Below are 15,769 nucleotides of genomic sequence, written 5' to 3'. Positions count from 1 at the left end.
ACTCTTTTTAATTTCGTTTAATAAGGTGCCAGATTTCTAGAGACTTCCAGGCTAAAAACACACCGTTAACAGTCTTGTGTCCAGGGTTGCCCAACCTGTCAATCGCTGCATGTGCTTTCTTTCTTTCTTCTACTGTCTATGCCTGGCAAGTGTGAGAACGCCGAATTGCGTAGAGGCAGAGAGCAGTATTGCAGACGGCAGCCACATATTGAAAAAAAGAACTGAACTAACCTAGTTCATTATTTGGAGCAGTTAAACATTTTGAATTATGAACTATGAACTGAACTAGTTCATGTAGAAAGTGAACTTTCCCAACACTGCTTATTACAATACACATTGTGAAATATGCCTATACGTGCATTTAATGACGTTTAATAGCCATGTCTAAATGCATTCAATGGGCTATACCAGAAAGTAAACGTTAGCCTACCCTGGTGGCTGAGTTTCACTCATTGCTGTTGGGCTGGGGGTCAGACGTAGCATCCTCTTGAACACCTCGCCACAAATCCAAATGAAGATAATTTTGCCAGCTTTGCTACCCTTTCATCCTGCTCTTTGCGTTCGTGCCGCTTCCTGCAGCCACCTTTGTGTTTTTGACTGAAGGGCATGGGGTAGCCTACTTACGCAATAACTCAACACGCAAAGCAATGCAACACAACAGGATGGCAAACGATCACAACGTGTGGGTGGGCTATAGAATCTTTGACAACATATTACCCAGACAATATTAATTAATAAAAACGAGATTTGTTTCATTCAGCAAAAGGCAAATGAGGCAAAATGAATTATTTGCTGTTGTTAAGACTGACTATCCTTAAAACGTTTATTGGGCAGGTGAGAATAACTGTCACCATAATTGAGAAATGTTTGCGAATTGATTGGACTGGATGTTAACCTTTCTGTGATTTACGCGGAGTGAGGGGCCCGGTCAGTTCTTCAGGTAGAGTTCTCACTTGAGATCGAGGACGGGCCCCCTTTCGCCACGGGCCCTAGTGCAGCTGCACTCTCTGCACTCCCTATAGTTACGCCACTGACATCTTCTTCAGGGGGTAATCAAACCAACGGTTTAAAAGTGATCGCCTCTGACTCGCGAGTCTCTGGCTCTAGATATGCTTGCAATAGGCCTACAACACGGAATGAGCATAATGGAACAGTCAGTAATGAGCCGACGTATCTGCGACGTTTGAAATAGAGCACAGAGATGAGAACAAATCTGATCATTTGCCGAGGCTTATCCGACGTTATGAATGACGTTTTGATCTGTCATGTGTGCTATCTGGGTACTAGTAAAAAAAAACTGTCACTTCAATGGTGAATATTTGATTTTATGTTCGTTAGATATGCTAGTTTACGTTTAGTCTATCTAGCTTTAGCTATTTTCCGACTACATCCTGCACATAGTTTACAATATCTAACCTGGCTGCTGCCTGGTATAGCCTAGGCCTATATGTGCAATTTTATAACGTTTAATAGCCATGTCAACTGCATACACTAGACAGTAAACGTTATGTAATTATTAGCTTACCCTGGTGGCTGAGTTTCACACTCATTGCTATTGCCGGGCTGGGGGTCAGACGTAGCGTCCTCTTCAACACGCTTCGCAACAAATCCAAATGAGGATAGTTTTGACAGCTTTGCCACCCTTACATCTTGCTCTTTTCGTTCCTGCCGCTTTCTGGAGCCACTTTTATGTTTAAAGGGCATTGCATCATTATGGAGCAGCCAACGGCAGGATCTGGACGGGGACTCGGCGCTGGGCTCTTCCCTCTTCGCTCGCCGCTACTGAGGGAGGGAATCCTGGTTAGTTTATTTTCCTCCGCTTAGTAATATGCTTAAATTCAGCGGGTTGTCTCGTCTGATCTGAGGTCATAGGCAAAGGGGGTTAGACTGCGGCGCCGCGCTGGGATGTTGGGCACCTAATTCACGTCAAAACGCTAATGCAACACAACTCTGCACACTAGTCACTTATACACTATCACTTTCAGCTACTGGTTGCTCTATCAGTAACTTGCACTACTGTACCTCACTGTACCTCGCCAACAGGCTCCTGCATGGTCATTGACATTGCACTATTGTACTGTACTCCACTTAGGTTAGAATAGGTTATAGGGTCGGAACAGGTTTCTTGTGCATTTAGGGTTAGTATAGTGTACTATCTATTGTCATCTGTAATTTAGGAAGTTTTAGTATTAGGGTTAGTATAGTCGATAGTTATTGCTATCTGTATATATAGGAAGTTTCACTTATTTAAGCTCAGCACTGATGTAAATTGTGTTCCGTGTACTTATATGTTATGTTATGCCAGGTGCTTGCGTTGTCTTGTCTTAAGAATTTCAGTGCCCAGTCTAACCTTGTGTTGTTCTGTGTACCTGACAATAAAAGACTTGAACTTGAACTGTAGTATCCCAACAACAACTGTCTGTGGTATTCCAACAACTGGAGGGAACAATCGTGTGTGGGTGGGCGGGAATCTTTGACAACAATATTACCCAGAAATCCTTGCTATTTTTTGAGGGCAATATTACTTAATAAAAACGAGATTTGTTTCATTCAGCAAAAGGCAAATTAGGAAAAATGAATTAATTGCTGTTGTTAAGACTGACTGTTTTTAAAATATTTATTAGGCAGGTGATAGCTCATAATTATGAATAACTAACACCATAATTGAGAAATGTTTGCGAATTGATGGGACTGGATCATGTGTAGGCTATTAATTGCGGTGTTACAGCAGAGCTTGGGGCCCGGTCAGATTGTCTCACAATTACGATGAGATCGAGGACGGGGCCCCTTTCGCCACGGGCCCTAGTGCAGCTGCACTCCCTGCTCTCCCTATAGTTATGCCACTGCTCAGTGGCTTAGTAGAACAAAACAGTAAAACCATATATTAAAGCAATAATGATAACAAATACAAAATTCTAAATAATAAATTCTATATGGTCACTTATTAACATAAGAAAATTAAGACACTTTTCAGTCCTCTTCATATATTCAACAAAGGCGGCAAGGTGCTCACATTGTTGCCAGATTGGAAATGGTATCACACCAAAGGCTCACAATCATCGTATTTGGAGGATAATTATCGTGCATCTGGCAACACTGAAAAGGCGATTGACCAATGACAGTTCTCTCTACGGTCAGAGCTCGCGCAAGAAGGTGGAACGTAAGGGAGATACCCTTCCAAAACTTGTAAGGCCGGGCGTAATAATTAGTTTGTGAAAGACCCAGAGAAACACAAATATCCAACGAGGCAAAATCCCGGACGATTTTGGAATCCCTGCCGGACGCATTTTTTAGGTCTCAAAAAGAGGACATGTCCGGGTAAAAGAGGACGTTTGGTCACCCTAATAGTAGTTAGTAAAAGAGATATTAGCAGCATCGGCCAGAAATACGACTGTACCGGCAGTTTAAAAACACGTCTACTTTCGAAATCCTCTGACAAATTTTACCCACCTCTCCATTGAAGTTAGTGAAAGAATTTGAAAGGCTGCTTTCGCTTCAAGGCTCATAGCTGAAAATCTGTAAATGTGAGCTCTTTAGTAGTTACATTAGCTGAAAGAGGACAAGTTTTCCTACATTTTAAGGTATAACTTGTTTCTGTAAGTTAAACTATATGAACGTCAGAGGAATTTGTTTGACAATTTTGTTGAATATCAGAAAAAGAGCAGCCAGAGTGTGCCACTCTGCGGCTGCTCAATCAGAAAAATCAAGAAGTAGCAAATTTGTTCATGTATTTGAAACTGTCACGATTCCAAATTGGCTGAATATTTGAAAAAAGCTGAATCATTTGGGAATAGCTGAATGTCTTGTGAACATTTTAAAGGTTGAATGGTGTCTCTAGCTGAAAGTATGCTGAAGTAGTTAAGTTTGAAAGAGGAGGAAGCTTTTGAATGATTTGAAAGGATTTACCATTACTTTTAATGGGAGAATAATTTGCACAAAAACCTTAATCCTTTAAAACGTATAAAAGTGAGAAATACCAAAAGTCATAGCCATCATCTCCTGAAGGAGCTGAACGTTTTGATTCCAAAATTGTAGGAATCGGTGAAAGTATGCAGGACTAGTTGAGCCAAAAAACGGCGGAAGAACTCAGAAGTTGAAAAACAATAGTGCTTAACAGCAAATGCTTAACAGCATTCTCACAATTATGCGGAGGGCACCAAAATGGCTAGCAGCGGCACTGCCTAATGCCAGGGTTCCCACGGTACCTGGAAACCATGGAAAACATGTAATTTATTTTTTCATTTTCCAGGTTCCAAACCCCTTTACATGTGAACAGCTTTTACTGTAGATATAAATGGATGATCCCATGTTGTAGAGCATGCTCTTGGCATCCTATCTGGTATATTGGATGTTGGAATTTGATGCAGGCAACCTGGTGATATGGACTTTAAAAGTATAGTTTCGGATTGGTGGATGTAGGGAATAATAACCGAGAAACGTTACTCGCGATCTCAATAGAAGGGTCAAATACACGCATTTCCCTGCCAACACGGGAGCCTTGACACCTACATCGAAACTTCCTTATACTCAAATGTAAGTAGCTGTGTTTAACTGTGGTGAACCTGGGTATATCAACGTTAGTTAGTAACCAGTGCTATCTTGCTAACTAGCTAGCTGCAACTTGCTAGCTAGCTTTCAGCTAACATTCAGCTTGCTAACTAACTAGCTAGTGTTGGCTAGCTTGCAATGCTAGCTAACTTCCAATACATTTTCACATTAGGCCTTGACATTACGTCTATACTAGTTGACATGACCAGTCTAGTCTTGATACATTTTGTAACATTCATGTTTTTTATATAGTTTTTTTCTTAAAAAAAAATGATATGCCCCTACTACTAAATAGGAACATTTGAGAGACATTGGATGAGACATATTTGAAAAATCATTGATCATGACCAGACTGATTCTATACATTAATACGTGTGCTGACGTTGTGACATTGGCACTGAGTACCCTTTGTTGACACAAGGCACTTTTTGCCACAAAAACGTTTGTTCAGCCTAAACCGTGCAACGGATCGTAAATAAAAATACAAGCAGCTCAATCTCTACCAAGACGAAGCTTTTGACACCGACGATGTCTATGTAGTACAAATATTGACTGATCCTTAGGGGGTAAAAACAATATTAAGATATATGTGAGAGAACAAAGGTTGTGCTCTCGCCGAAGGCTTGAGCACACCTAATAAGACAATCTATGACTGGCACATCTTTTCAATCAAGTAAGTAGTCAGGTGTCCTAGGGGGTTGTGTGTGTGAGGGCAGGGGGGCGCAAATGGGGGCGTAAAGCTTCAGGGGCCTATAGATCATCACTTAATATGGTACCTGGAAAATCAGGAGCACAGAATTATTTTTCAAGGCAAGCGTGGGAACCCTGAATGCACTGTACTACACGATACAATACTAAAAGGGCCACAAATCAAAGGAGTAAACATGATCAATGTGTTTTCTTCTCGTCTTTGGGCTGGGTCAGGCCAGAGCACTTTGTTGACCTCACAAGCAATATTTTCTCACCTTCAACAACCTGTTTGCTCTCTGAACTGGCTTATATTGGTTGTGTCACATCCTTTGAAACAAGTGAAATCAATTTTTAGTGGTTGTGTTTCGTCAATGACATGTGTTCTTTATTTGTATTTGATTGTTGCCATTTGTGTTTACCAGTATGGATGACATGTGCATTAGAGGGCAGAATGTGTTTTGAGAATGAGAATATGTTTAGAGTTTTGCTGAAGTCTTAGTGAGATCTGCAAATTGTGTTTTACCATGTGAAATGGTTTAAGGTATTGACAACAGACTGCACAATTGGCTACATGAGTTCAGACAAAAAAGAAAACTGTAATTGAAACGTTTTTAAAAATCACTAGTTTGCTATGCTACAGTTACATTGCTGATTTGCACAACAGTCCTGCATTTCTCTGATTAGCCTTGAATGGACTCCATGCATTTCTACAGTTTTAATTTAACTCCATTAGCAACACATTTAGTTTATTAACAGTGCAGGGAGCCAGGTGGCTGAGCGGTTAGGGAATTGCGCCAGTAATCCGAAGGTTGCTGGTTCCAATCCCGGCCGTGCTAAATGACGTGTCCTTGGGCAAGGTACTTCACCCTACTTGCCTTGGGGGAATGTCCCTGTGCTTACTGTAAGTCGCTCTGGATAAAAGCGTCTGCTAAATGACAAAATGTAAATGCATAACACTACTTGCTTTGGAGACATCGATATACGTAACCGTAACCAAGTGGGTGGTGTCTCATTTCATTGGGGCTATGTAGCCCTTACCCCTCAGTTTCAGGGACAAGGGCTAGTGGTAAACTAAGGGGTAGGGGTAAGAGGTCGGGGTAAGACAGAGAATTGGGATTCGGCCTTTGCCTGTGTTCTGCACCTTTCTTTAGCCAACCGTCTCTGAAGGAGGGGATCCCTCACTTAATTGCTCCTCCCCAAAATTCCTTACAATTGTTCTCCTCTGGAAGTTTTTCCTTGTCTTCCTTGAGGGTTGAGGTTGGCTGAGGGGCAGTTCTATGGGCAAATGTGAAGCCCTCTGTGACATTGCTTGTAAAAACCCTCTGGTGTGCTGGATCAAGCCTTGAAAACACTCCACACCTATGTCACCACAGGCCAGTTCTTTTTGTACTCTGGTATATGGGTTTCGGTCATAGACCTTCCACCGCAACACAGAGAAAAACTTCAATTTGATTGATAAAAGGGCTGTATGGTGGAAGGCAAACATTTACAGTAGAAAATGCTGGTTGATGTAGAACTATTCTCGTATACGGACACAACGGTGAAAGCTGACATTGTCCCAAACCACCATTAGAAACAAGTGTGAACAATTTTTAGTCATTGTGTTTCACAGATGACAACAGTGTTGTAGTTGTGTTTGCTGTTTGCCTGTGTTTACCATTTTGTTTGTGAACCTGTTTCTCTTTGTTTACCATTTTGCAGCACAAGTGCATCACAGTGCAAATGTTTTTAGTGAATGAGAATGTGTTTAGAGTTTTGCCAAAAGTGTCTGAGAATGGAGTTAAGTGTTTTAACAGTTGTGAAAAACTGTAATATGCTGCAGTCATCAATTGGGTTTCTCTGCACAGATCTGCTTTTTGCCATCCTCCACTTTACCATAGTGAAAACTGGACATATTCCCTATAAGACTAACTACTTTGACTAGATATAAGCTCTCTGCAGGTTATATCATAAAGTGAATATATAAATGCAAGTATGAAGTGTGTGTGTGTTTCCCTGGATTAGCATCTGCGTGTGTATTTTCTAATAGTTGTACTTCTTCCATGCAGGTTTTGACCTGGTCAAGTGTGAGGAGCCAGGAACTCCCAGCTATGGCTACAAGATACAAGATGATGGACACTTTGCCAACACCTTTGTCCTTTACAGCTGTAATCCTGGCTACAGTCTCCATGGTAGCAGTACACTCACTTGTCTGAGTGGGGAGCGCAGGGTTTGGGACAAACCCCTACCATCTTGTTTAGGTCAGTGCACAATTTCTTTTTTAAACATCCCTCTGTATAAAGGTTAGTAACAAACAAACAAAATATACAAACCTTGCCTGACACGTTGCTGAGTCCACAACATGAGACTGGTACATTGCATGTCCATGTCATCTTCAATTACTTCATTTCTGTTTAGTGTGTGGAATTCCTTCTCCATTTCTTAAAAAGCTCTTTGATGTGGTAACACACCTCCATGTACGCTAACAGGTTTGAACATTAATTCATGTAATGCCTACCCTGCAGCTTCTGCATGTTGTGTGCGTGTGTGTGTGTGTGAGAGAGAGGTGTGAGAGAGAGAGGTGTGTGTGTGTGAGACAAAAAGAGAGAGAGAGGGACTGAGACTTTTTCATAAAGCTTCATATAGAGAGTTCTATCTGTCCTCAATTTTGGTTTCTCCGTCATGTCTTTCCTTCCATCAGTCAGTAATTAGTCCAGCAGATAGGCAGTGTGGAGAATCAATGCATTTGCGCTGGGCTGTCATTGTAGTTTTTCTTTCATTGAGTGAAGCACCAAAGCAGGGAATCCTTGGCTCTTTAGTCCTCTACATACACTATAACCAAATCCATATGTTGGTTATGCAACAGAGTCCAGAAGCTCGATGGTCTCTCCAGAATGATTTATGCTTAACGTGCTGAATGTACTTGTGGAATGGAGTTCTGTGTGCATTAAATGTGTGTGTGTGTAAGGGAGAGGCTGATGCAGGTAAACTTAGCCCAAGGAGCTGCATTTTAGTTTGATTTCTGTTTTCTGATACCATGTCTCTGATATGTCTGATGCCCTGACTGTTAACACAATCAGCAGTGCCAGAGATATTTGTGAAGATTGTGTGTGAAATTGTGACCATGTTGTGTGTTCCAAGCGGAGTGTGGAGGCCACATCACTGGCGCAGTGTCTGGGCGTATCCTGTCACCTGGTTACCCTGTGCCCTATGACAACAACCTACACTGCACATGGACCATTGAGGCAGACACTGGAAAGACCATCAGGTAATAAGCCTTGGAATAGGAATGGCACTGGGACATCTGAAACATCAGATAACACTGGATGTCTAAACAACAAATGCTTCTATCCATCCAAATACTACTTTCACCCTCTACCCTCCCAGTCTGCTAGAGATGTTCCAGTGAATCAGGAAGTATCAAGCCCTGCAAGGCATGTCTGCTGTGACAGAGCAATTGTTCTGCTTGGCAGTTAAGAGATGAGCTGTGATTAAATATATATCTCTGATTTCATCCCGAGGTCCTGATTGCTTCCTGTTGTTAAGATTTTCTCTGGTTGTTTTAGAACTCTCAAAGAACCACTTATGATAAACCAATTTGGTCCAACTAGCTGTTCTTTAGTCAGGCCGTTTATCACTGCATGTCACTTCCTGGCATCTTCCTGGCATCAAAGTGGACGAGGTGGGATGTGCAGGGTGATGCTGTTTCTACAATCCACTTGTGATGGAGGGGGTTCAAGTACAGTAGTATTATTTGTGTTCACTGCGACTGTGCGCGCAGGAATTTACTCAACGACGGAACTGTCTTTTGAGATTCTGTTTCCGCCTGTTTGAAATTATTTGCAACACATTTTAGTTTAGCTTGACTTTTACCCGGATCAGGCTAGTTCCGAACCTTGGTTACGTAGCTAGAACTAGAATAATCCAGTTTAATGGAACGGAACTCTCGCTAAAGTAAGTGAGACTTAAGCGAAATAAGTCTCGCTTTTCCTTAATCAACGTTGATGGAACACCCCCCTGGTCAATCTGTTAAAAACAGTGTTGTGTAGACACAATAGATTATTTATTTGTACGTTTTTTTTTCAAGTATCCACCTTCGTTGTTTCAGTGAGTGCTGTGGCCGTGTTGCGTCTTTGCTCCGCAGTTTCACTCGTTGTAAACCAACCAATCAGTGCGCAGCTCATGAGCATACCATAAAACAGGGGTGTCCAAACTTTTTTTAGTGGGGGCCAAATACAGAAGAAAAAAACAAACGGCCGGGCCAAACACTAGAGGTGACATATTGACGCATGAATAGTGTGTGAATTTCGAACTCGCCTATAGTGTGAAGAACATTGGGTTAAAGTAAAGTTTATTTACCCCCTTAAATAAATGGTTAAAATAAAAATTTGTTTTCGATTACTTATTTATTGAACTTGTATTTAAGTTTAATCAACTTTACTTCTACCGAACATTGCACTCAGTGGGAGCAGTGTTGCCGTCCTTTGGATTGAAGGATGGCTGACATGTCAGGAGAAAGTTTGGTGGTTGAGAAACGAAGGACTTCACAGAGATGACTATCAGTATATATACTATCAGTAATTCTAGTTCTCAGTCTGCTTTTGTTCTGATTTAACAGAGAACATTTTTTTTCACATATGTATGTTGAGTCGAACAGGCTCACCATTCTTTTTGCATGGCGTCTCATCAGAGGAAACTTGGCATCATTCAAACTCTGATAAAATTCAGGTATGGAAAGAAGCTGATGTTGACTCTTCAGATAATCATCACATTGCATTTCAATCAGTTCTCACTGCAGACTCTCTTCCACTTCTGCATCCACCAGGGAGGGGGTCGAGAACAGCTTGATTTGTTTTTCAATACATGAACATTTTGGAAACGCAGGTTGAATTCTGTCACGAGAGATGCAATCACAGACCCATATTTCTCCTTTTTAGCAGAAAGGTCAGCCTTCGGAAAAGCAGACTTGATTTCAGACAGCGCAGGGAAGTGTGCAGCATTAAAGCCTCGTAGTTGTGTCTCAAACAAGCTGAGCTTTGTGCAGAAGGCTTTTGTGTGGCACCAGCTGTTCTTTTCCTTGTAGGTTCTTGTTCAGTGTTTATATGGTGCGGAAGATCAACTAAAAATGCCGGGTCGGCCAGCCACAGAGGGTCAGTTAGTTCATGAAGAGGTCGGCCTTTCTCTTAAAAAAACTGTCGATTTCTGATCTCAGCGAATAAAACCGCTGCAGCACAGAGCCTCGGCTGATCGCCCAGCTGGACAGTCTTGGCACACAGTGCTTCTTGGTGTATTATACAGTGCATCCTAACAGCCTCACCTCCGCTCTCTTTGCACACACCAACAATGCCATTCCTTTGCGCTCGCCCGTCATGGCCGGAGCTCCATCCGGTGTTAGTCCACAGAGCATGTCCCATTTAAGCCCTGTCTTTTCAACTGCCTCAGACACAGCTTCAAAAATATATTTTCCCGTCGTTGTGCCATTTAGGCTCATCATATCAAGCAACTCCTCCGTACAGCAAAAATGATCATCTAATTTTTCCCTGCAAAAAAAATCACAGTTGCGCGGCGTCTGTGGCATTTGTGCTCTCATCGCATGCTATCAAGTAAAAATCAAAAGCACAAGCGTTGTCTCTCAGCTGAAGTTTCAAGTTAGCTGACAAATCCTCAATTCTCCGCACCACTGTATTTCTGGATAAGCTCACATTGTTGAAATCCGGCACTTTGTCTGGGCACATTATTTCTGTGACTTTGATGAGGCACTGGTTTATGAAATCACCGTCTGAAAACGGTTTGCCGTGCTGGGCAATAAGTTTAGCGACTTCATAACTTGCTATTGTGGCGTTTCCTGTATTTTGTTGGCACGGAAAAAAAAATGCTGTTGAGCTTGCAAGCTAGCTGCCATTTGCTTGACTTTCTGTGTTTGTTCGGCACCGGTGTACGATGTGTAGCTCTGATGTTTGGTCTCATAGTGCCGACGGACATTATACTCTTTCATCACAAGAACATCTTCATTGCAAATCAAACAGACACACTTTCCGTTGATTTCTTTAAAGAAATATTCATTTTCCCACCGTGTTTGAAATCTTCTACACTCACTTGCTATTTTGCATTTCTTCGGTGCTGCCATTTCTGGTGACTCGCGGGAAAAGTTTTTCTTCGCTTAATTTCATTTCCGTGGCTGGCTCCATCTAGTGTTGACACTGGGAAGTGCAACAAAGTTGAGCTCAAGCTTCTTGTGCGGGCCGTACTTTGGACACCCCTGCCATAAAAGGAGAAAACCTAGCGTTTTTTTCCTAGGAAAACTTCACTGGATGTATAAGGGGGCATAGAACAGCACCCGGGCCATTTTCAGCCCAACCAATGTTACATATCCTGTTCGGAGACCTTAAGGAACAGTGTGAAAAACCCAAAAAACCCAGTCAATCACCCCATTAATGACCACCAACTCTAAATTTAACAGTAGGCTATCTCAACCTTACGCTAAATTGCCATTCAAAACACAATATAAAGAAAGTTTTATATAATGTTTTAGTCCATCTCGCCCAGCCCTAGTGTAATGGTGGTAGAGGTGTGATGGGTGGTTGAAGTGTTATACAGTTGTTAGGTGTGAGACAATTCAGGGTGGATCATCAACGTTTACTTACAAGACTATGAACGTTTACTTAGTAGACTATGAACGTTTACTCTTTCAGCCTCCATTTCATTGTGTTTGACACGGAAGTGGGCCATGACATCCTGAAGGTGTGGGACGGTCCAACAGAGGGGGGTATCCTGCTGAAGGAGTGGAGTGGTTCAGCTCTGCCAGAGGACACTCACAGCACCTTCAATATCCTCACCTTGCAGTTTGACAGTGACTACTTCATCAGCAAGTCTGGTTTCTCCATACAATTCTCTAGTAAGCATATTCATGTGTTTTCGTCTACCTGCCTGCCGGCTGCCTGCCTGTCTGTCTGTCTCTGTTTTTGTCATTGTTCTTCTCCAAATATTGCTCTTTTGGCCCATGTATGCACTGTGTCATGCAGAAGCAAACCACTGTTATGATAAACAACATATTGCAATCTAAATATTTCAGGCAAGTATATGTAAATAAATGGAACATTACTTTACAATATAAATGTCTTTTTTCTGAGTCTGAGTCTCCACAAATGAGTTGGTTGCCATTCTGCTAGTTTACAATAACAACACAATGTTTGTGTTATCATCAACATAAGCCTCAGAGCAAAGAATGTAGTATAATTTCAGCATGCACTGCTTGTATTCTTATGTATCGACTCATGGCTTTATGACTCCAGCTACCACGGCAACAACCTGTAACGACCCGGGAACACCCCTGAACGGTAGTCGTTATGGTGACAGCCGGGAGCCTGGTGACACCATCATGTTCCAGTGTGACCCTGGATACCAGGTGCAGGGCCAGGACAAAATCTCCTGTGTCCAACTCAACAATCGCTTCTACTGGCAGCCTGACCCCCCCACCTGCATTGGTACATCCAATAACATGAACCATAACATGCGAGGGATGTTAAATTAAATGCACCGTGGGAGCTATAAAAACAGTCAGGCCAGCAGGTAGACAGGCAGGCAGATAGGGAGGGAGCCAGACAGATAGAGACAGATGTACAGTAATACTGTTAGAACTGCGTACTTTTAGTCCTTGATTATCTGCTGCACTGACTATATACATTTTTGTACTTCACTGTTGACAAAACTGTCTACAAAATTAATAAACAGAATGTAAATGTCAACATGCAGGCAGGTGTTCCAAAACCAAGTGTTTCTCTGCATGATGGACAGTTTTAGTGCTATGAAGGCCTCATTTACTACCAGGATTGCGCCCATTTCAGGCGTAAAATAGCGGGTAAAGACATAAAACCGTATTTACAAAGGCAGCGCACTTGAGTAAAAACGCAGATTACCGCTGCTGGTAGGTTATTAGGGAAAGTGGGTGTGTGCCGCAAAGAGATGGGAGGAGAGATGTATTTCTTCCTTGTAACATGTTAATGTTAGCTGTAACTTCGTGAACCAATATTTATATCTCCTGTTCGCTGAACTTTCTTTTTCTTTTCCTCAAATCACCCATGGTGGCAGTAACATGCAGCCGATTGATCCCGTCTTTTAACGGCGCGCTAATTAACACTAAAAGGTGGAGTAAGGCGCTGATTGCCCGACAAGGATCTGGTTTGATAAATACCACGCAAAATGCGGAAATACACCGTGCGCTATTTGCGGTTGGGCAAAGGCGCAGATTAAGCTGTGGTCGCAATGTTAGTAAATGAGGCCCTGAGAATTAACTTGTTACAGTGAAGTACAGATATAGTGACAGACTCATGTAGCTTTGTGATAATGACCCCCAGCTTGATCACTGCCACCATTCTCCTAGTTGACAGCTGCCAGTGTTGTCATACTAAACTGTTTAGTGATCTTTATCCAGTGGAATCTCATTTTGTGGCAACGTGTGGTGTTGAAAAGCCTTGCTGCGATAGTTAAAGATGAAATGTTGTGATGTTCTTTTACCCCCACGCCCCCCGGGTGACAGCTACCTGTGGAGGTAACGTGACAGGTCCCTCAGGTGTAATTCTATCACCCAACTACCCCCAGCCCTACCCACCAGGGAAGGAGTGTGACTGGAACATCAAAGTCAATCCTGACTTTGTTATCGCCCTCATTTTCAAAAGGTACAGTATTTTGTCTCTTATGTTTTTGCAAGCTGTTAAGGATTAAGGAGCTATGTAGGATATGTAGACTGGGAGCCACAGCATGAATGCAGGAGCACATGGAGAGGGTGAAGTATGGTGGCCCTGAAGTGCAAAACACACCCACTAATACGAGTCCATCCCCCAAATGAAAACACTCCCCCCAAATACGAGTTAACTCCCCCAGATAGGATGACTTGCTCAACTCCCCTCGAATACAAATACACGCTCCCCCAAATGGGAAACGACATTACATTAACTCAAAACGGAAAGGGTGGGTACAACACTTTCTTCGCTGATTGGATGCACAGTAATTAACAGAAAATAAGAAATTGATCAGAAATACGAAATGCAATAATGACATTACGTGCATCAGGACAGTTGTTTGGCAGTTTTTTGCTGAAAAAATTGATTCACATTCGAATCGCAATTGAGTCTTCTAGAGCAGTGGTTTCCAACCCTGGTCCTCAGGGAACACCTGTCCTGCATGTTTTAGATGTTTCCCTGCTCCAACACACCTGATTCAAATGAATGGTCATAAGCAGGCTTCTGCAGAGATAGATAATGACCCATGCATTTGAATCAGGGGGGTCAGATGGCTGAGCGGTTAGGGAATCGGGCTACCAATCAGAAGGTTGCTGGTTCAATTCCCAATCATGCAAAATTACATTGTGTCCCTGGGCAAGGCACTTCACCCTACTTTCCTCTGGGGAATGTCCCTGTACTTACTGTAAGTCGCTCTGGAAAAGATCGTCTGCCAAATGACTAAATGTAAATGTAATGAATCAGGTGTGTTGGAGCAGGGAAATGTGTGAATGACAAAGTTGTTGGATTCAGCTTTAAAGGGGGTTATACTGCTCGCTCTATCGTTAGTCTTCCAAAGTGGCATCATAAATGGGGGAGGCCGGCAAGATGGCAGAGTGAATGGACAGAACTTTCGAACTCCCAGCATCAAATTTTGTTAAGATAGGACAAAATTGATTCTGGGCCATTTTCTCACGCTTAGTGGGATAATACAGTCTTTCGGCATATTTTTGTGCATTACAACATCTAAGTAAAATGCCCAATTCTGCACTAAGTCGACAAAATGCTGCTTCAGCGAACAATGATATTATGCTAGTTAGCACCGATCATAATTACGAAGACAGTATGTTACAAGAGTTGGAGAACGTCAATAATTTGCCATTGCAGTCTCATTAACACCAGATGCGACGCCTTAAGGCCGATTTATACTTCTGCGTCTCCGTTAACGGACAGACGCACGCATGGAGTCGGACGGATAGATTGAATTTATACTACTCCGACGGCTCTGCGTGCTGAAAGCAATTCACCGCTAGAACAGTAGATGGCGCTGCACTGCGATGCTAGCTAGGTTATCGAAAAGTTGGAGCAAATTTACAAATGAACCGTTTCATCAATAAAATAAGCACATTTTCAGCAACTACACTGCCCATTTCTCGTTACATTTTAATTCAGATGCTCATGTACTTTTTAGCTGAAATATGAATTGTAAAAACTTACAACAATGGCGGTCAAAGGATTCTGTTCTCTTGTTGGTCACGGCAACCCCGCCCCCACCCCTGACGCAAGCGGTTCTTAATACGGACCAATCACAGCCAAGGGGTATCCGTAAAATGACGGATGGACAGACGGATAAGGCCGATTTATACTTCTGCGTTTTTACGCACACGCACACGGGGAACGCCCTCTCGGTCAAGAAACGCCCTCTGCGTGGCCTCTCCATTCAGCCGGGGTGATAAAACTGAAAAATATGTTTAATGGTGAAGTTGTGCATTCATATTGTGATTCAGACGGGCAATTTGTTTGTTTACTACTCCATTGTAATGATACGTTTATTA

The 15,769-nt window shown here is 42.4% G+C and overlaps 1 protein-coding gene across 1 annotated transcript in view; it reads left to right on the top strand.

Moving 5' to 3' along the window:
- LOC124473714 (CUB and sushi domain-containing protein 1-like) overlaps positions 1-15,769 on the top strand; it is a 386,561-nt gene that overhangs the window by 162,477 nt on the left and 208,315 nt on the right. Inside the window, exons 24-28 of the mRNA XM_047029350.1 lie at positions 7,287-7,478; positions 8,359-8,485; positions 11,910-12,112; positions 12,510-12,701; positions 13,754-13,892. Coding sequence (XP_046885306.1) covers positions 7,287-7,478; positions 8,359-8,485; positions 11,910-12,112; positions 12,510-12,701; positions 13,754-13,892 — 853 coding nt within the window. The remainder of the gene's footprint in view (positions 1-7,286; positions 7,479-8,358; positions 8,486-11,909; positions 12,113-12,509; positions 12,702-13,753; positions 13,893-15,769) is intronic.

Source organism: Hypomesus transpacificus, chromosome 11, assembly GCF_021917145.1.
Source record: "Hypomesus transpacificus isolate Combined female chromosome 11, fHypTra1, whole genome shotgun sequence".
NCBI classification, from domain to species: Eukaryota; Metazoa; Chordata; class Actinopteri; order Osmeriformes; family Osmeridae; genus Hypomesus; species Hypomesus transpacificus.
This window is presented reverse-complemented; position numbering and strand designations above follow the sequence as displayed.